Here is a 20,935-nt window from a genome sequence, read left to right as displayed (position 1 = left end):
TTCGTTAATTAATTAATTAATAAATAAACCGAAGAGTTTAAAGATTCCGGTTTTTACAGTGTTTCCATTCTCAGAACTCCATACGCCAATGCAAACAGAAATATTTTAATTAACAGCAAATTTATGTACCAGCTAGATCGAACACAAAAGTTGATTTAATATAGAATTGGCAGTCTAGATGGAAAAAGTCCAAACTAATTTGTTCTAAAGGTGTCTTAACTAGCTCTGGATTTAGGACGACGCTTGGTTATTTGTGCTGGCTCATGTTGGTGTCTCTTAGCAACAGAAACTTGAACAATTCCAGAGCAAGCTGTAATTATTGGCTTCTGTTCAGTGTCATGTTTGTTTGGATCAACAGGAACGGCTACTTTGAATGCGCCAGCCTTCCTTGGGTTTTCAAACTTTGAAAAGTCCCTCGACAAATTCATTTTTACTGTTTCGTAGACAGGCTCAATAGAGCAAGAGCCATCATTTAGAGGTTTTGAGATCTCAAGCTTGTTGTACCACAACTCTCGTTCACCTTCTATCTCCAAGTAATGTATTTTCATTTCTCTGTCGGTTGCAACTCTTCCCATTTGGGTGCCAACGTGAAACTCGGTCCTGACTGCAGCCTTTCCTTCTGTACCACTCAAATCAATAATAACGTGAAGACCATAATCGTCCTCAACAACATCATACTGTAAAACACACAGTCATTTCTACCACCTCTAATAGACTAATAAAGTATAATTAGCAACCTGAGGAGTAAACGCTCCCTTTTTTCCAGGAGGAGACAGTAGAATCCTAAATCCATCAAAAGTGATACCTGTGTTTCCTAAGGAAACGTCATCGTCATTCCCTTCCACCATGAGTGTAGCAAGAGCATTCTCTGTTAGACTTTGGGCTTGTTTACGTCTTTCCTCGAGTGCTTTCTCACGGTCCAAACTCCACTCATCTTTCTCTGCTGCACAAGTAATCCAGTCAGATGATCGCACTACTTGCAGCTTGGCTCTGCGGTGATCTTCAACTAAATCTAAATCAGCTGCAACGTCCCTTATTACAACATTTCCGGGATTCTTCAGGTACTGCATCGAAAAAGAAACAAAGTTACAGAAGCCATAACATCTTGTCGTGCAAGCTTTAGTGACTCATGAAATGCTTAGTTACTCAATTAAGCTTGTCAACTGTAATAAAAGTAGCAGTTGACTATCTCAACCAGAATACCTGCATGATATAATAAGATATAGAGTTTACAAAAGTGACAGTATAGAGAAACCTGTTTGATAGACAGCGTTGCCCAATACTCCAGCCGTTGTAGAATGGTTCCTTCCTGTGTTGGCTCTACTTGACTCAGTATCATTCTAATATGGTTAAAGGTGAGATCATTAAATTCTCTTCCTGCTGCTGACTCATTTTCAGCAAGAAACACATGCTCTGTTGGCGATTCAGTTCTTTCCTCCACAAAAGAGAGAACTTGCTTTGAATCACACGTTGCATTTGAACTGGGACAATAATATGATTTGGACACTCCCTTGTGAGGTAAACGAATATATTGCTAATATTTTATTACAAACAACAACATCGCTTCAGGTTTACAAATAAGAATAACAGTTGAAATATGTACCAGAGACTGACCTTCCATAAATCTATAAGAACTGTACGGTCTTTAACTCCTCTAAAATTGTGTACAACAATTATCTTTCTTTTGGTGCCCTTGACAGAGTCTTGAAGAGCATGTATAAGTTCTTGGTCGGACCATCTACGCAGATAAAAGGTCTCTACTGCATTGACCCTATACAGAGGTGAATTGATTATAACCTACGTCAACTCGTTTACCACAACTATGAGAACATCACTGAGTGTGACAACCAGCTTCTGAAGAAATAGCTCAGTGGAGCGTTTATCAATCATCTCATAGTCTGAGGCATCTGCAACAGTTAAAATTAGCTAGTAATCTCCCAACATTCAATTTAGATTTACTGTATGAGCCCATGGCCATAGCCACAAATGTATACACTCTCAATTCAATCAAAATCATTAATGTCTTAACTATTACTTGTTACTTACCGAGAACTGGAGAATTCGTCCCAGCTGTGTCCAAGAAAATCCAATTTTGTCTTTCATCACGTGGAAGTACAAAGCTGAGCCCTCGAGTATGTAGCTCTCTCGCAGAAGGAAGGTTTAATGATGCTGTCTTGTTGATTACAAAAGTCTTGCCCTTGTTGAAGTATCCAACAGAACTGACCACAATTTCTCGGCGGCTACATGGCTGTGTATCTAATAAAAAACAGCGTATATAATTTATAGTTAATTAATTAATCACTATAACTACAACAACGCGCTACACGTGGCACGTATCATCCATAACCTAAAACACACCATTTTTGTCTTCACCTCCTATTGCACGCGCACGTTCATCTGTATGTTGCTTGAGCTTCTCCTTGACCGCCATTAATGCTGAGGGTGATACCATGATGGGCCAACCATGTCCAGCATCTTTTAATGATTGGATATCAATTACAATATCGTAATCCTCGAATTCCTCACCAATCGAATGCCTGTTTCCCATTTTTCAAGTCTGCCTAGAAATTAAGGTTGATTAGAGGATTAATTAAGCACAGTTCATTTCTTGCATAAACTCCATGTGCTTAGCTAGAGAGCTATGTAACTACACCCTCACTGACCCATTACGTATAGACTCAATATCTTCAAGCTAGTCTAGAGAAGCTCACAAACTTACGTATACCACGTCCACGAATCTCAATGCAGCTGATCAAGTTGTTACACTGCAGTCATGCATGCACAACGCACGTAGCGCGTGATCTCATGTGACTATATCTCTAGATCGATCACGCGTTGTCGATCAAATTTTGTTCGCCATGAGTCAAGCGCAAGTGGAAGCAGACATTAAGTCATGGACGGGAAGGCAGTACGATATGATAATAGATATTCCTCAACTTGTCATTCTACCAGAAGAAGAACCCACAATGCAATGGCATTGCTATCTCAACCAACGTTTTAAACCCATTCTTATGAATTACCTGCCACAGCTTGACTGTCGACAAAAGCAGAAACCCAAGGCAGCTGCAGTAGCATCAATCGTAGCGGATCAAGTAGACAAACCTCAACATCAAGTAGAAGAACAACAGCTCGAAGAAGAGACGATGAAGGAGATAAAACATCACATGGATTCCCTGCTGCAAGATCGAAACAGAGTAGTTAGTTTCATTGGACATTACGGCAAGGGAAAAACATTCGTTATGAATCAATTGGCGGGCACATCTTTACCATCCGGATTCCGACCAAAGGATGCCACGTTAGCTCTCAACTTTCTGCTGCCTCCCAAAACAGAGAAAAGTGTCTTACATAATCACGTCTTCATAGACACAGCAGGCATTGACGGACCAGCACTAGGTGAGAACAGTTTGTAAACAACGGCTGTTAAAGTTATGCTGCATTTGCTTGCTGACTAGACTTTCCAGTCTCAGTTTTATCTCTTAAATTGTTTAGACGTCAGTGATCCTAAACTGAAAGGGCAGATGTTAGCAAGAGACAAGCTGATCAAAGACGTTGTTGTAGCTCTTAGCACTGACATAGTGCTGGTTACAACAGAACTAACGTTAGTAACTTCATCACTGTGTCTGATGTAAGTAAATTCGTGTTGCAATCAGTTTCTTAATGCATTAGATGGTCTGATCAAGAACTCATCAAATTCTTAAGTAATGAGCTTGAAGTCTACAACAAGAGGGGTGCAGGAACAAAATGTCTGTATGTTGTTCATAATTTCAACAGTGTTTCCACTGAACGTGATTTACTGGAAAAATGGCAGGTTAGTTTCAGTCACTGTTAGTAATGAGCTGACTATATGCCCATTCCATACTAACCTCAGCACAAGTTACAATATAAGTTGTGATTTCGAACGTTTGTGCTCAGGCACATGTTTCTACAAGACATTAAAGAGAAGATAGACCTAACTAAACAAACAAATAGATACAAATACTTACAACTTAAAATAGTCGATCAAATCTAAACAGGAAATTCTTACATTACAAATCATAAACTATTCCAACTGTGACATCATATCCCAACCATATATCGTGAACCACAAAGAATACATTCTACAGACACATAAACCTTAGTATGCATTACATATAAATTGATAATTAATTGGCATTATTCAGGTACACGTTGTCAACACGCATCCTAATGATACTGCCACAGTCAAACACAGAAGAGCACTGGAAGTTCACCCAAAACCCAAGACCCAAGACAGGAACAAGACGTTCACTCCTTGTATTTCTCATAAGGATGGGCCAAAACATTTCCTCATTGGCAATGCTGAATCACAAGCAGGACAGGCATTCAATGTACAAACCCTAAATGTGTTGCAAGACCTACTCAACAAAGGTGGTACCGAGGGTGTTCCAAAATTGACAATGGACAATTTGATTGATACACTATTCGAGTGTCTCAAGAAGGTAAGACTATGTATGACGCACAATGTAAAAGATAAACCTACTAATTTAGAATCTAATGGCTGTGTTTCCAGTACCTGCTAAATCCTACAGCAATGAAATTGCAGTTTGATGCAACTCCAGCAAAGGTAGCACAACTCGTCAACCCCAAAATATCTCACAAGGAACAACCATCCTATGCAAATTTATCAACAGATGCATCTGTTTGGGAACAGAAGCTCAAAGTTCAAGACTCACAACTGTCTGCTTACCTCAACCTCTTCAAACTAGTAGTTAAAGGAGAGAAACTAGATCTTGCCCCACAATTATCAGCAATCAGCCATGAAGACTACAAAGAGCCACAACACATGGTTCAATTTGTCCCACAGGTAAGTATGCACACACAGACAATTAATTGTTCACAAAATGAATCAAAAGAGCATAATCATCGTATGCGTTTTGTATGCGAGTCACCAAATTTTCTATAGGGCAGTAGCCATCACCATAGGCTTTGTAGCTTTACACTAGACGTGCATATCTCTTAGATACATCTTCTTGCAAAACTAGTTAGACTTGAGCCAGGATCAATCCACCATCTACTAGATTGTAAATTAATTAAGCAAGCAAGCAATGCTTAGACTTAGGTCTACAAGAACAAGATCATTCCACAAGTCTAAGTCCTAACTCTTCTCACTGGCATGATTTCACACTGCTTTGATCTGAGAATGGCTACAAGAATGTCACTGCCACACGCGTTTCTGCTACACTGACAGTCTGTTCATGTTACACATGGCCTATCATGTAATTTCAGTGCCTATTATACCGCACTAAATTAGAAAGTTATGGTTATAGCAAAGGTTTCTGCCCCACTCGAACTGCTGTAAAAGATTCAAAGCTAGGGTTGCAACAAAGCATCTTGTATTCTAAAATACTTCTAATAAATTTAGTCACAAAGGAAAGCACAACACATATAGCAGCAACCACATGTCTTCAAAGTCATTATTTTCACTCAACTTATGTGCTATGCTAGGCAAGAAGCCAAAATCTTGATATATCTGCAAATTTTTCAATAATTTGTCTTGTCTAGACACTTTAGAAAACAGTCAAATGTAAACATATCAACTCTGTTTTAGGGACATTTCTCTGCTGATATCTGAAGATTTACATACTTAAATGTCCACCCCTACATGTACTGCAACTACACCATATCCATACCATGATACACTCTTAACATTTCATCTGATGTGGTGTCACTTCTCCACAATATGCTTTTTGTGATTTAGCATGACATAATAGAAAAAGATGACGGACTACATATCATAATTGAGCTTCCAGAGTATGATGCTGATGATAATTCATCCGGCAAAATTGAGGCTATTTGCCTTCATGAAAGAGATCAAGGCATCCTGTCAATAACAGGAATACGTCCACATCTGCAATATTGTTCCAATCCATTTGATGAGCAGAGTGAGCTTGAACTGAAAAACTATGAAGATCTGAATGCAGACACTGCTCATTCACGAAGAGAGAGAAGAACGGGTAACTTCACACTAAAAGTATCATATAACTCAGCTGACTATCTCGTCAATAAAAAACCAGTAATCAACATAGCAGGGCCAGGCTGTGTGCAAGTCAGTGTTATGAAGAAGCCTCAAGACTGACAGAAATACACACACAACAACAAAATTGAACTACTTCTAATAGTCAATGTTGTGTTTGAATCCAATAAGAACTCTACAACTTCAGTATGGATTTGAGTGCTTGTAGTAGTGAGAGTATTTCTAAACGGAATGTAGCTCAAATTATACCATTTATACGTCTGCCAGCTCACATTGGTTATGAAAGCAATCTCTGCCATCTTTTATAATCTCCACTCACTGTTTGCATCTCATCATAACTTACTGTTTATCAATGGTCACTGTTGCTTGAGTCTTCATTACGCTGGAACAACCCAATCATTTTGTCTGCCAGCTTTATATAGTCTTTGCACAGCCGCAGTAAAATTGACTGTCGGATCATCATTGAGCTCCCTGTACTTCCGGTAGAGCTTAAGTGCTGTCTGGGCATCTTCAGTACTATTCCGTCCAGTTGTCTGCACGTGAATTCCTACACATAGACAGAACTTAATTAATGCAAATATAAACAAGAACAAAACGTCATCCACTAACCAAGAAAATACCAAGCCATGAATCGAAGTGGAGCATTTATCTCTCCGGAGAGATGAAACAGCTCTGAGATATCCAGCAGAGAATGTGCAGATGCCTAAGATAGAAAGAGTTCGTCTTGATACAATCAACTTGCTTCTCACTTGTTCACCTGAAAGTTTAATAAGTGAAAATCACTGCGCAACCCATAGCCAATAAACTTCACACCCAAGTCTCGTAAACACCGTAGCTTAAGGTAGACAGCTTTCAATAAAGTTAAAGGTTTGCTTGAAACAGCTGGCTCAAGGTCTCCAGGTTTCACCCCACAAAACTGAGCCAAAAATTCCACATTCTAGCCACATAATAAAAACTACAGTCTTGGTTTCTACATAATATCATATACCAAATGTACCTGTTCTGAACGGGCAATATAATCATCAATAAAGGAAACTCCTTCTAATGAACCATCACTGTAACACGTAAACACCACTTTCAACGTTAGCAATTTAATAAAGATACTTAAAGCATAAACAAGAAACATATGTCCAGAACATGAAACAAAAACACTAGTTGAGTCATGACATAATTTGTCAACAAGACACGTACATAGTCACAAACACACCACAACCAAGCATTTCATATTTTCTTTATTCTTTCTGTATGTTAATTGTTTGCACCTCCAAAACATGCCTTAACTTTCAAAGTTTACTTGTCCACTACATCTGTGGAGTAACAAAGCGAACTGCATTTATGATTAACCAACCCATTTGTAAAGGGCAATAACAATTGCAGACTTTACCCTCTGATTATTGTAACACGTGCAGGTAAGAGTCTTCCTGCTTTACTGACACTACATTCACTCTGATCCTGCAACAAAATAGTGCTTCCAAATCTACTATCCTATCTAGTAAAGATGTTCGCAAACCAGACGAAGAGAAACAAACTCAATGCCAACGGCAACTAAGGTGTCCTCTGACAATGCCTCATCTGACTGAAGAGGTTTGACCGTGGACGATGAAGACGAAGCAGCTTTGTTGACTACAACTGGTCGAAGTAAACTAACATCAGTAACACGATGAACTGTATACAAAACATACTTAGAACTGTGGCACTACAAAAGTAATAAGTAAATTGTATCATACCGGTCATATTATAGTGATCATTTAAATCTCGTCTTGTGAAACACAAGTGACAAGGCACCCTCCAATCAGAAAATTTCAGCACTTCTTCCTACAAAGACAAGAAACCAATGCAATACATAAAGATAACACAAAAAAATAATTTGACCTGTTCTGATTCACACACTACTCGATCGTTGAATAACCACCATTGTCTGATGGGTTCAACCTAAACCCAAACTAACACTAACCCAACTAAACAAATGGTATGCAAAACAAACTTGAAGTACTGTATTAAAGTACTACTTTAACAGCAGCCAAACCTCCCACAAATTGGTGTGCCTTAGGTCTAGTACGTTAGGTTAGTATGTATGTCCAGGTGCTATGTAACACATGCACAGGAAACAAATCCAAATTAGATTGCAGTAATCAAGTATTTTGGAGTCCAATAGTGCTATTCAAAACACATATCAATTGTTAATAATATCAATATTGTGTGATTAAATACATACGTACCGTTCAGCCCTCCCAAAAATTAAGTCTTAGCTCCTTTGTCATCTACGTAGCATTCACACAACTAAATGTGACAAATGCCCAGCAATATTTGACAAATGAGCCTGTACCACTGAACAGCCCACAGTTGTACACAGCAGCAGCCCACACCAACAAACTTCTCCATGTACATTCTATTTTGCTTTGAGCTCATTAACAATACTAAATGTCCGTGTAACACTGTTTAATAGGTGAGCGAAGGTATTCTGTCTTTACTGTGTTGTGTAACGATGGTTGTGTAACGTAGCCTCGTCCCCAGACTCACATGAGCCTGGCGGCGCCCGGTTCCCATATGACACTTTCAGCCTCATATGGGAACCGGACACTGTTAGGCTCATGTGAGTCTGGGGACAAGGCTAGTGTAATGATGGTTGTGTAGTAATAATTTCTGTCAAACTAACACAGAGAAACTCAGAAATCAGACTTTGCTCTTCTTCTAGCTTTTCTTTCCCATTCCTTTTGTCAAGCCTCAGTCTCCTTTGCTCCTTAGTTGCGTACGAGAGCACAGTCAAGAGTCATCTCACTCTTCTCACCAAGAAATTTTAATAGAGTCGACCCCTCAAAAGATGACCCTTGATTCAGTTTTAGTGCATGTGTTGCCAAGTCAAATTGCATTCATCTGGCATCGCTGCTATGTCTATCTGTCTCTCCGCTTGCCATAAATCCATACGACAATTGTTGACCCACATATATATATATATATATATATATATATATATATATATATATATATATCACTACTTTAATTTACACGACAAAAGAGAGGCTAGCTTCGCTCGCCAATAATATACGTGACTAAACATTTAGATTTAGCGCACATCCTTATTCATGAGTCACAAGCCTACTGGTCATATTATGCTGTCAAAGTTTAATTAAACAAATTTAATTTATCTAGACTCAACAGAAAGAGCATAATACAACTAACCTGTCTTCTTGTGTATTGACTGCTACTAGGAAGAATGTGGGCTACCAAATGACCAGGAACCATTGGTGCTTCAACATAACTAACTACAGCCATCAAATCATAGAAAATGACTACACCATCATTCTGAACACTTGACTCCTCTTCATCACCGTCATTGCCCTGTCCATAATCAAATGACGTTACATTAATGAAAGTCACACAACAACATGCCATGCTTTAACCTCATGAACACTCAATTCTCCACTTTCTGTCATACTAACTCTAATGCTGACAGGAAGCCAATAAACTGAACTTCCATTGTCTGCATCCCGCAGCTTGGAATAACAAAACCATTAAACACAATCACAACAGTCCTTGTTAAATATTAAAATTAAGAAATATAAACTTTCAGTACTACTTCACTACATTCACAATGTAATAGATTACATTAACATACAGTAGCTACATTGTATTTTTCAACAAGAAACTTCCATACACATCACGTGTCTGCACTTGGTCATTAAGCTAAATCATTAATTTTACCTTTTGACTAGTAGAGAAATTGCAAGTATTCAAACAAAAGTAACTTCCTCAAACACAAATTGATACTCACCTGCTGTTGACTCTTCCAGAAAAGAAAGTCTTTTGCATCATCCAAACAACTGATAAGCATCACATCTGGAAGTCGATGAACTTGCCTTGTTTGAGACTAGAAAACAACAGGACACAGTGATTGATACTTTGACAGGTAACATGATGTTCCAACATGAGTTTTGTATTTGTTGCATTGATCACACCAAGCTTGTGTTGTTTGCTCCTTCTGCAAGCTGTTCTCCAGCAAGTGTGAAAATGGTACTTTTTCATTCAGTTGAAGCAGCTCTACAGTAGTAATGACAAAAAACCTTCTGTTCACTCGTACTAAATTACACAACAAAAACATAAATAACAAGCCAACAACCATATGCATCCAGAACAAAAAACATGCAAACATACAACCAAGATAAAAAATTTGCAATGAATTCAACCTCCATTTCTGGCTCGTGGGTAGTTGAGCATCAATTGCATAGCTGTCAATGACCTATTGCTCTTCTTCCCACAACGACATCGAGTTTGAGTGTCCAACTCCATGCTAAATATTTTCTCTATTACAGACAGATTACTGGATTCTTGTGCTCCTTCTTCAGATTGCTGACGCAAACAGTTATCGCTTTCAGCGTCCTATATATATATATATATATGCATAATAAATAATTAATAACAAAGAACATATGTGAAGAAATGAGTAGCACTTTGCTTATCTGCTGAAGAATAAATCGACTCCAACTCTGACTAAGCCTCACCAAATTGGGTTTGCCTGTGTTCTTCTCTGAAAGAACAAGACCAAGAGCAGCAGCTTCTGGTAAACTTTGAAACACTTGAATCAGATTAGACACCTAAGAAAGAGAACCCATAATTAATATGATCACTTCATATACTTAGACAATAGAAGAAAAAATTCAATTACCAATATTATGAACTAAAAACAATCGAAAGTAACAGAATAACAAACAAATACTACTATCAGACTATGAAAAGTTTAGACAAGCAACTACAGTATGTAAGTTTTACATGCAAGCAAGTGCACAGACAAGCAGGCAAACAGACAAACACACAAACAAATAGACAGATATTTCAAACTCTGAAAAACACATAAAAACAAGCAACAAATGATACCTAAATTCCGTACCTCACAGCTTTTCTGGGTAGTGAAATCCAATGCATTAAATAGAAATCCAAGTTCACAAGAAAGGCATGACTCTCTGTGGCATACATGGCTCTCCATGACACAACGAACAGGTTCAACAAAGTATAGAAGCTAACAATATACAATCAAACCAAACATCAGCAACAAGAGCAAAGACAGCAATACCTGTAGCACAGCATTACAGTAAGTATTGGGACCATTATTTCTTTCCAGACCAGCAAAAATACAGCGTTTGTCTTGCAAGAAATCTACACCATCCATACCTAAAGCGAATCAACACAGACACACATTATTAATGTGTTGTCACTGTGTTGTTAGTTCATGTATGTTGGTTTCCTAAAGAAGATACTCTGTCGTGGTTGATTGTAAGTATCGTGTCCTTCAACAAAACTTAAAACAATATGTAATTGCATCGGCAAGTAGTGAGTTGTATTGTTGTGCTGTGTTGTTTATGTTGTGTTGTGTTGTGTCATGCTGTACTGTGAGGAAGAGAGGAAGTCACTGGGCACATTAAACATACATGTAAACTACACACACACACACACACACACACACACGCGCGCGCGCGCGCGCGCGGTGAAGTGAGTGGTCGACACGACCAAACTCATTTATGGCTTTGCTTGTGTCTCCAAAGACCAATGCGTAACGTGCAGGAGCGTCCACAAACATCACATGTGAAGTTCCCACTCTCAGAGATCGTCTTTCATTCCTGCCTTTTTTGTTGGAGTGTTTTCAAACGTTGGTCTTCAAAATGATCTAAAGATTTTTTGCAATAAGATCTCCACAGAGATCTGTCTGACGCATAGCTTTCCCAGTTGGATATATCAATATTACAAGATTTCAAATTGGATTTCAATGTGTCTTTAAAGCGCAATTTCTGACCACCTGCTGTTCTAGAACCTTCCTTCAGCTGACCACAAAACACTGCCCTTGGGATTCTATCATCCTTCATTCGAACAAGATGGCCACACCATTGAAGTTGAGCTTTTAGTAGTACAGCCTCAATTCCAGGCATGTTGCATTTCTTCAGAACCTCGACATTGGGTATCATGTCTTGCCATTATATTTCCAATTTTGCGAAGACATCACATCCAGCTGTTTAATGTGTCTTCTATATAATGTCCAAGTCTCACAACCATAAAGTAAAGTGGTGATCACAACAGCTTTGTAAACTTTGACCTTAGTGGCTGTGGTTATGCCATGTTCATTCCAAAGGCGTCTAGTCAGGTTGCCAAAGGCAGCAACAGCTCTACTCAGACGCATTGAAATATCATCATCGACAACAATGTTCTGAGACAGAGTACTTCCTAAATAAGAAAACTTGTCAACCGATGTCAAAGGAGTGTCATACACTTTTACAACAGGAGATGTGTAAGAAGATCCAGGTTTTGGTTGGTACAAGACTTCGGACTTCTTGAGACTTACAGTGAGCCCAAACCGTCGTGCAGTGTTTGAAAAACAATCCATGATGAATTGAACATCCTCTATGGTGTGCGCGACAAGGGCACAATCATCTGCAAAGAGCAGGTCACATATAAGAATGTCCCTGACTTTAGTTTTTGCACTAAAGCGACAAAGATTAAAAATGTTGCCATCAGAGCAAGTTTGAAGGTAAACACCTTTATTGCAATTCCTGAAGGCAACGTGTAACATGACAGAGAAAAAGATGTTAAATAACAAAGGTGCAAAAACGCATCCTTGTTTAACACCATTTGTAACTGCAAAGGACTTGGAAGAAGTTGCACTGTCAATGACGCTAGCTGACATATCGTCGTGAAATGATCTTATGATATTGACTAGATTGCACAAACAGCCTATTTTACCGAGTAGTCTCCATAAGAGATTTCTGTTGGCGAAATCAAATGCTTTTGTCAGATCTACAAAAACTATGTAGAGGTCTCTATGATGTTCACGACATTTTTCTTGAAGTTGTCTAGCAGTAAAGATCATGTCGGTAGTTTCTCGACCTGAACAAAAACCATACTGAGTCTCTGGCAATATATTGTCAAAGACATGTTTGGTTAATCTATTCAAAATAATTTGAGCCATGATTTTCCCGACAGTAGATAGAAGCGAAATGCCATGATGATTGTCACAAATTGAGCAGTCTCCCTTACGTTTGTATAAATGGATTATGGTAGCATTTTTGAAGTCTTTGGGAACCGCTTCATGTTGCCAAATAAGACTGTAGAGTTGAGTTAGTTTTTCTACCAAAATTCTACCACCATGTTTAAATATTTCAGCTGGAAGGCCATCCAACCCACATGCCTTTCCAGATGACATTTGCTGAGTTGCATCAGAAACCTCATCTACATGGGGAGACGCCGCTAAATGATCTTCACATGCCAGCTGTGGAATGTCATCTAACACCGTATCATCAACGACAGAAGGACGATTTAGTACTAGATTGAAGTGATCAGCCCAACGCTGAAGAATGTCCTCGTGTTTAGTAAGCAGAGTTGAGCCATCATGAGAGAAAGAAGGTGTTGTACTCCTAGACTGTGGACTAACAACTGATTTTAAACCAGAGTAAAATCACTTCATGTCATGTTCGTCGGCTGCTGCTTGTAAATCTTCTGCTTTCTTCATCCACCAGTTTTCTTTCAGTGAACGTAATTTAGCTTGCACACTCTGACACAAGCTAGTATAAGCTATTTTCTTAGCAGTCAAAGATTTATCCTTGATTCACCCAAGGTGTGCTTCCCTCATGCTGTCAATAAGAGGCTGAATTGTAGGTTCATTCATGTCAAACCAAACCTGACGTTTGCGTTTGGTATGACCTAAAATGTCAGATGCACATTGAAAGGTCTTTGTTTTCAAATCGGACCAAAAGCAGTCAATGTCAGATGATTCTGTCATACCAGCCACCAAATACTCTATTAGATCTTGAAACTGACGTCTAATGTCTTTGACGAACAGTCGTTTAACACACAACTTTTTAGTACGCATCAAGCATTGTCGATGTTGCTTGGGCTTGATGACAAGAGATGTGATGCACCTCGCAAGCCGATGATCTGACCAACTACTAGAACCCCTCATCACTCAAGTTTGTCTGACATCACGCAGATCACGTTGTCGCACAATGACGTAGTCCAGAAGATGCCAATGATGTGAACGTGGATGCATCCATGTTGTCTTGTACTTGTTGGATTGTTGAAAGATGGAGTTTGTTATAACTAGATTGTACTGAGTACAAGTAGTGAGAAGCAGTGTCCCACTGGAATTTTCCCTTCTTACACCATGAGGACCAATTACTTTACACCATGATGTATAGTCCCGACCAACGCGAGCACTAAATTCTCCAAGAAGGAAAAGTTTATCTCTTCTTGGCACTGAGTCAATAACATTTGTTAATTTTTCATAAAACTCTTACTTAGAGGCATCTGAAGCTGGTAGAGTCAATGCATATGCACTAATGAGAGTGGCATATCGCCCATGAGGAAGATTTAGATGTAGTAACATTAGACGAGAATTGATACCCTTAGGTAGGAACTCAAGTTTACGTATAATGCTGGATTTTATTGCAAAACCAACACCTGCTTGTTGAGGTTCACCAATGGGACACCTGATGAAAAGAAAGTGTAGCCAGTACCAACTTCTTCAAAACTTTGTTGACCAGAAAGATGGGTCTCACTCAGTGCTGCAATATCAATATTACACCGTTTCCATTCTCTAGCGATAACTGCAGATCGACGCTCAAGATTGACATTATTTTTGTTATCTCATAATGTTCTTACATTCCATGTTGCAATCGCCAACTTCAATCGTTCATTTTTTTCTTTTCTTTCGACCGCAAAATTGAATGCCCGCTGACTGCAGTAAGCCAGCAAGGTTTGTACGAAGTAAGCTTTCTTTAGGGATCCTTTTCTCTCCCCTTCTCCTACTGGAGAGAGAAGTGCTATCCCTGAATAGGACTGCTCTGACGCTCAGGTAGGACACAAACTGTGCTGTTACTCCAACTCAACAACAGAACGGCCATCACACCTGAGCCGCCAACGTGCAGGGTCGTAGCTAAAGGCTTCCATTGCCATTCTACAACTGCCCCATTGCCATTCTACAACTGCCCCATCATTACTTGCCCATCGCCGTTGGACTTGAAGAAAAGAATAGATAAAGACACAGACAAAACAAGTCACCATAAAAGAACCTGCACAATAGAATGGATTATAGTGAAATGAGCATGTGCAGAACTGATTCCACTCTCTCCTCCAGTACGTGCTATATGTTGACAGGTGTAAGACTACAACATGCCAAACAACATGTATGGACACAGTAAGCTGACCAGAAAACTAAAACCCCAAATTAGTAAACTGCTCTTTAGAGCCAAAGTGACCACAGCTGCCTACAGATACTGTGCTGAATTGCTATGAACCAAATCAGACTTTGTAGCAACAGCCTATTCATGGCGGCTGCACTCGCCATGCCCAGTGTTGTCAGAGAGAATCTGTGACATTTTATAGAGATAACATTGTCACCTGTTATCCCATCACTCTCTGATAACACTGCCACCAGATTGTCCATGACTGCTTATTCGTCAGGCAAGGCCTGCTTATTTCACAGCTAACCCTTATATCTAAGGGTTGTTACACAATTCGCAACCTGTCGACGTGCTCGGTAGCAGATGGTGCTGCTCCTGGGAATAAACCCCATACACACACACACACACACACACACACACACACACACACACACACACACAAACACACACAAAAACACACACACACACACACATAAACACACACACACACACACACACACACACACACACACACACACACACACACACACACACACAAGCACGCATGCACGCACGCACACACACATGAAAAGGTTTACTTACTCATCATATCGACACTGCAATATTTCTTAGGTATGCCAGTCAAGTAACAATCCCCATCTAACATCAAAAACAAAATATACTCAACACAAATTATCAACAAATGTAAACATAAATATGGTAGTCCACAGCTATAAAAACAAGTGACATTGTCTGTGACCTCAGGTATGATAAAACACCTTAAATCAGTCATGCAACAACTTAATCATGTTGAACTTATCACTTAGTGATGAAACGTCCTCTTCATCATCATCATCACTTTCCTCCACAAATGGTTTCATGTCATAAGGGACCTAAAACAAACCATTGCACTGGAAGAAATAAAGCAATCAAAAAGTCTTACTTGGTTTCTCCTTCTGTTGCCTGCGTTTGGAGCTCGACCAATTCCATCAACAACCTTCATTGTTTTCAGAATTTCTGGGTCTACTTTTGGAGGCGGGCTAAAAATTTACTATTACCTGAAGTTCATACATTAACATGCAAAGTAGTAATTAAAGTACCGCCTGATCATCTTGCTAAGAGATTCCGGCCAGTCTGAAACTAGAGGACGACTAGATAACACAAAGCAGTGGCATTGGTTCAGTTGAGACAATGTAACGAGTGACACCAAATCAAAATCATCAGTTTAGATATGCTTTCTTAGAACTTTTGCCATGTGAAAACCACCACAGATTTGTCACTTGAGACATAAACCCTCTAGACTCATTGTAACCAGGTAAACTGAGTTATCCTGCTTGAAAACCTCCTGACCAGCTTTAAAGCAAATCAAGTTGCAAATCAAGTCATAATACGTAAAATCTATAGTTTGTCAATAATAGAAATCACACCTTCCTTCTCTACAGAGAGAACTCAAGGCCAGGCAGGCAACCAGGTAAGTAAACAGACAAATATATAGTGTAACATACAAACAGATAAGCAACAGACCAGTAGAAACAACCAACAGCTACAGACAAGTGACAAACTCACCTGGTCACAGGTAATGGCACGACAGAAAGTGGAACATTCATATCATCAAAGTCAATATAAGGCAATGGCATTGGAGGGTCAGCAAATATTGTTGAATTTGAATATGAATTGAAGAATGGCTGGTCATTGCTTGATAACAAATGAACAACTCCTAGTGACACAGCAATAGTATTATGAAGAATGGTCATTAAAACAATTAGAACTTTGAAATACCTGTAGAGTCTGCAATGAAAAGAGCCTGCCCTGTAGAAGAGATATCCATTGCAAAACAGAATAAGCCTTCAAGCAGAATGGGCATCAACACAGAGTTCGATAAAACATGAGCACCAGAACTTGGATCACATAATACAAGCTGTCCAGCCTGGTCACATAAAATGTGAGAAATACATTTAGAATAGTTAAGTTAAGTTTAGTTTGATGACTCACTTGAGATACTGCAGCTAACCTTGAAGTAAAAGCAGGAACAAAGCGAACAAACGCAGGTTCAATTGGAACCTAAAACAAACAATTCAAATCACAGCATCATAGTGATAACTTATTGCACATACATGCATGTGTCTGCCATCTACTTAGCACTCAATTTCTCTGTCTGTCTGTCTGTCTGTCTGCCTGCCTGCCTGTCTGTAAGTCAAGTCCATTAGTTAATGACTTTATAGTTTGCAAGGACTAATTTGTATTTAAAAAATCCTAGCATATGTACAAGTAGAATCTGTATGAGAATAAATTATCTGTCTGTCTGTCAGTCTGTCAATAGTAGTATATTTTCATAAATTGACACTAAAACATCCACCATATCATAAACTAAAAGAATGTCCAGTGACCACCAAGGCCGCAAACAAAACTAAACTATCTAGCTAACAACTGCTCAAAATACGAGTCAAACTCTACATGTCCCATGGGTAGTGTCTACTGAGTTTTCTTGCAATCACTTTCTGTCTGTCTGTCTGTCTGTCTGTCCGGCTGTCTGTCCATCCGTCTGTCTTTAATTTCAACATTAATACTACCATACAGTAAATATCAGTAAAAGACACCACAGCTAAATAGTGAGTTCTCGACCCATGTCTGTCTGTCTGTCTGCTCATCTGTTTGTGTCTGTCTATTTATTGGTGGTCAGTCATTCAGGCTGTTTCAACTGCCTGCCTGCTTGAGTCAAGCACGCTTAATTCTACTGACCACAACTGGTGTCATTGTCTTCATTGCTCTCAAATCAAATGTAACTAAATGCCTGTCAGCACTTAGTTGACCATATCTACAACAGAAAATCACCAAACTGGCACCTTCATCTATTAATGAAACTACTCAAAGGCATAAGTAAGTAATTCCTACACCTGAGAGTAACAAAGACACAAAACCAGTTTTCCTGAAAGATTACCCAAGCCCAATTACGAGTACAGTAACTTATGTATGACGAAACCCAGTCATAACATTTTGCTAAACTTCAAACTATTCATCATTGATTCATGATAACACTAAAAACATTTATCAGTTGGTAAAAAGCATTCACTAAAAACTGTCCAAATTTTTCTGCTTTGACAAGTTTAGCACAATTGCTACAAAAGACCAGCAAGGGACTATTCTAGATGTTACAAGACACACAAATGTTTATCAGATTAGCTATATTATAATTTGCATTAAAATGTGTATTGTCATGATGCTGAGACCAATGTAATGTCACACTGATAGTTGTTGAGATGACGTCCATAACAAAACACAACATATAACAGTCCCTACTCTTTAGTAGATCAAACAAAGGCTTTCCATTAACTATGTAAACCAGCCTTACCGCACTACCTCTATCATAAACACAGGTCTCCAATAAAGCACATTATACAAGACCTCATCCAAAGAATAAAAGTCACGATAAAAGCACACATCTTGCAAAGTACCTATTACCAGTAGTCAAATGTAATGTATTGGACGGTTATAAATGATAGCTAAATTGTATTGTTAATGTAAGCACAGTTGAGTTAAACAACATTGAAATTATGTAGGACATAGTCTCCAACAAAGACAAGTCTCTAATAAAGACACATCTATTAGGCCCTTCGAAAAAACAAGAAGGACGTGTTTATGTTAGAAATAATACCATATTTTAATTACTGATCGACAACCTGCTGAATTGCCCACACTCTACAAACTTAAGATGATTTATACCTTGATGAGAAGCCACAGCTAACTAGCAAATTTCCACAAATGTCAAAATCAGAAAGAGCTCCAGTATGACAATGAAAAACATGTTCACTCTGCAATGTTCTTGCGTCTCTCAGTGTAATCTACAAACGAGTGAGCAATTGCTTGCAACACATCGAAACTTGTTCAGTCCACTCATTACCTTTCCCATCGAATCTCCACCACAGATGAGACGAGGTGACTGCCTCAAAATAATTGTTTCTTCGTCTGTATCAACCTGTTTGGCAAAAATGTAACAAACAGGAAAGTATATGTTTCACTTGATAACTTGACAAGTTGGTTTTCATAATAACTCTACCAGTTACACAAAAAGTCAAAAGTAATTGATGTTAATATAACAAACTTGAAGAATGTATTAACACTGGATGGACAGACAACTAAGACACTATTGACTTCGCTAGAAGACATTCTATTACTGGTAGGAAGCAATTGCATGCACATCCAAGTCAGACAAGACATACTGCATGCTGTCGATTTCTTTATCAGTTAATTAAGTAATAAAAAGGCTTCATTACATACTATAACAATCATCAGACTTAGTGCATTGTGTGAGTTCCGGATACAAAAGATAACTGAAACTCCAGCTCACTGAGAACACATTCGTTTAAATATGTTTCATTATTTACTAATTGTAAGCCTGTAAACCTGTACCTCTTGACTAATTTCCCATTTGTTGATGTCAATTTGTAGTAGTTTATGCTGATGACCTCCAACCAGAACACTGTTGTTCTCATATTTCACAGCACACTGTAACTCTTCCAACTTATTTGTTTCACTTCCTCTGATAAAATTAATAAGTTACACATTGATATTAAAGTAACAATTACTGTTTAGAAGGGCAAACTGACTGCATGACAGATTGCTGCAGTCCTTGTCTTGAAGTTAATTTAATGGTATTTGCTGAAACAGTCAAAAGTCCACTATCGACACTAGCAATGTGCCTAACTTCATCATGATGGGCTTGAAATGCAGTGTATTTGTCCAATCCAATACTGTAGTAAGAAGTCACATGACCCTATAACAAAGACCACACTATTAGACATTGTGTTGACACACCAATTAATCAGGTATACTAAGCCACTCAAGCACCACCTACACTTTGAAAAAAAGGCAATGCAGCAGCAATAAAAACACAAGGGAAAGGGAAAGTAATGCGCGCGCGCACACACACACACACACACACACACACACACACACACACACACACACACACACACACACACACACACACACACACACACACACACACACACACACCATATTGACACACAAAAAAGATAAAACGAAGGGTTTGCAATGGAATTGTTTTCATCTTTGCACATGCAACCAGATAATGTTAATCAATAAATTATAAACGAAGTTACGCAGTTCTACTAACTCCTTGATTGCCAACCCAGACAAGCTCTTCAAATGCATCAAACGTTACTGATGATACAGAAAACTGGTCTGCACCATCGCAGACATTCACTTTCAATTCTGCATACTCCATGTTGATAATAACCCGGATAGATCATTTGCCCGTACATTGCTGCGCAGAGATTGGAGGCAATTCTAGGGATGGGCTCTGGTCATGCAGTAGCCACTGAGATAAAAATTGTCTTGGAAAACATGCACTTATGTACAGATCTAGAGCTATCCGTACTCAAGTCTTGCAAAATTGTAGAAGTCCGTGATGTAAAAATCTACAAACAAGTGCAAGCACGTGTACAGCAACTTATTATGATTATATTCGATATTTTCTTCTAATATGGGGTTGCTGCTGTCATGTACCGTATATACTGTCAAGCCTGGTTCACAATATAACGCCGACGCTGAGTTGAGCGTCAAACTTCAAAGAAACCGCCTCGACGTCGGCGGCATCCTTTGATGTTGACGCCGACGTCGACGCTGGAATAGGATTCATTTCTATTGTCGACGTCGACGTCGGCGTCAATATTGTGAACCAGGCTTCAGTCTTGCTGCTCTAATGAGATGGGCAAGCTGCGCATGCTGCACGCGTACTGTAGACTATTATAAAAATCTGCTAAATTTTACAATTAGTTAATTA

At 38.9% G+C, this 20,935-nt stretch overlaps 3 protein-coding genes across 12 annotated transcripts; 1 reads left to right on the top strand and 2 right to left on the bottom strand.

Moving 5' to 3' along the window:
• Positions 1-5: 5 nt before the first annotated feature.
• On the bottom strand, positions 6-3,147 carry LOC134185084 (uncharacterized). 4 transcript variants are annotated; one of them, XM_062652868.1, is made up of 8 exons: positions 3,021-3,147; positions 2,359-2,561; positions 2,047-2,256; positions 1,802-1,907; positions 1,615-1,738; positions 1,256-1,534; positions 738-1,064; positions 6-677 (listed from the first exon to the last, which is right to left on the bottom strand). In XM_062652868.1, exons 2-8 carry the CDS (start codon positions 2,546-2,548, stop codon positions 216-218), a joined length of 1,698 nt encoding a protein of 565 aa, XP_062508852.1. In that variant the 5' UTR covers positions 2,549-2,561; positions 3,021-3,147; the 3' UTR covers positions 6-215. The 4 variants fall into 4 exon arrangements, with proteins under 4 accessions (XP_062508852.1, XP_062508851.1, XP_062508850.1 ...); XM_062652867.1 differs by lacking the exon at positions 3,021-3,147 and adding an exon at positions 2,720-2,775; XM_062652866.1 differs by lacking the exon at positions 3,021-3,147 and having other exon boundaries at positions 2,359-2,772.
• Positions 2,825-6,263, top strand: LOC134185083 (heat shock protein DDB_G0283913-like). Its single transcript, XM_062652865.1, has 6 exons — positions 2,825-3,393; positions 3,490-3,598; positions 3,667-3,808; positions 4,161-4,457; positions 4,529-4,822; positions 5,717-6,263. The coding sequence occupies exons 1-6, from the start codon at positions 2,859-2,861 to the stop codon at positions 6,092-6,094; spliced, it is 1,755 nt and encodes a 584-aa protein (XP_062508849.1). The 5' UTR covers positions 2,825-2,858; the 3' UTR covers positions 6,095-6,263.
• On the bottom strand, positions 6,070-20,383 carry LOC134185082 (PAN2-PAN3 deadenylation complex catalytic subunit PAN2-like). 7 transcript variants are annotated; one of them, XM_062652859.1, is made up of 29 exons: positions 20,267-20,383; positions 19,737-19,903; positions 19,540-19,669; positions 19,031-19,105; positions 18,853-18,971; positions 17,872-17,947; positions 17,125-17,193; positions 16,912-17,059; positions 16,699-16,849; positions 16,233-16,283; positions 16,076-16,172; positions 15,956-16,025; positions 15,736-15,792; positions 11,061-11,158; positions 10,878-11,006; positions 10,441-10,584; positions 10,177-10,369; positions 9,918-10,030; positions 9,765-9,860; positions 9,394-9,486; positions 9,173-9,331; positions 7,865-7,924; positions 7,720-7,807; positions 7,503-7,657; positions 7,377-7,444; positions 6,990-7,047; positions 6,750-6,929; positions 6,602-6,695; positions 6,070-6,539 (listed from the first exon to the last, which is right to left on the bottom strand). In XM_062652859.1, exons 1-29 carry the CDS (start codon positions 20,375-20,377, stop codon positions 6,370-6,372), a joined length of 3,219 nt encoding a protein of 1,072 aa, XP_062508843.1. In that variant the 5' UTR covers positions 20,378-20,383; the 3' UTR covers positions 6,070-6,369. The 7 variants fall into 7 exon arrangements, 5 of the variants coding, with proteins under 5 accessions (XP_062508843.1, XP_062508845.1, XP_062508846.1 ...); XM_062652862.1 differs by having other exon boundaries at positions 6,374-6,539; positions 6,602-6,749; positions 6,806-6,929; XM_062652861.1 differs by lacking the exon at positions 7,865-7,924.
• Between the last annotated feature and the right edge of the window lie 552 nt (positions 20,384-20,935).

This window comes from Corticium candelabrum, chromosome 9 (genome assembly GCF_963422355.1).
Source record: "Corticium candelabrum chromosome 9, ooCorCand1.1, whole genome shotgun sequence".
In the NCBI taxonomy this organism is placed as follows: domain Eukaryota; kingdom Metazoa; phylum Porifera; class Homoscleromorpha; order Homosclerophorida; family Plakinidae; genus Corticium; species Corticium candelabrum.
This window is presented reverse-complemented; position numbering and strand designations above follow the sequence as displayed.

Excerpts from the sequence above, each read along its gene's own strand:
- LOC134185084 (XM_062652868.1), bottom strand. The coding sequence starts at position 2,548 with ATGGGAAACAGGCATTCGATTGGTGAGGAATTCGAGGATTACGATATT. Across the intron at positions 1,908-2,046 it reads GACGAATTCTCCAGTTCTCG|ATGCCTCAGACTATGAGATG; the intron begins GTAAGTAACAAG and ends TAACTGTTGCAG. Across the intron at positions 1,065-1,255 it reads CAACGCTGTCTATCAAACAG|TACCTGAAGAATCCCGGAAA; the intron begins GTTTCTCTATAC and ends TTTTCGATGCAG.
- LOC134185083 (XM_062652865.1), top strand. The coding sequence starts at position 2,859 with ATGAGTCAAGCGCAAGTGGAAGCAGACATTAAGTCATGGACGGGAAGG. Across the intron at positions 3,394-3,489 it reads CATTGACGGACCAGCACTAG|ACGTCAGTGATCCTAAACTG; the intron begins GTGAGAACAGTT and ends TAAATTGTTTAG. Across the intron at positions 3,599-3,666 it reads CTGGTTACAACAGAACTAAC|ATGGTCTGATCAAGAACTCA; the intron begins GTTAGTAACTTC and ends TTAATGCATTAG.
- LOC134185082 (XM_062652859.1), bottom strand. The coding sequence starts at position 20,377 with ATGGAGTATGCAGAATTGAAAGTGAATGTCTGCGATGGTGCAGACCAG. Across the intron at positions 19,670-19,736 it reads CTGCAGCAATCTGTCATGCA|AGGAAGTGAAACAAATAAGT; the intron begins GTCAGTTTGCCC and ends TAATTTTATCAG. Across the intron at positions 7,445-7,502 it reads AGTTTGTTTCTCTTCGTCTG|GATCAGAGTGAATGTAGTGT; the intron begins GTTTGCGAACAT and ends ATTTTGTTGCAG.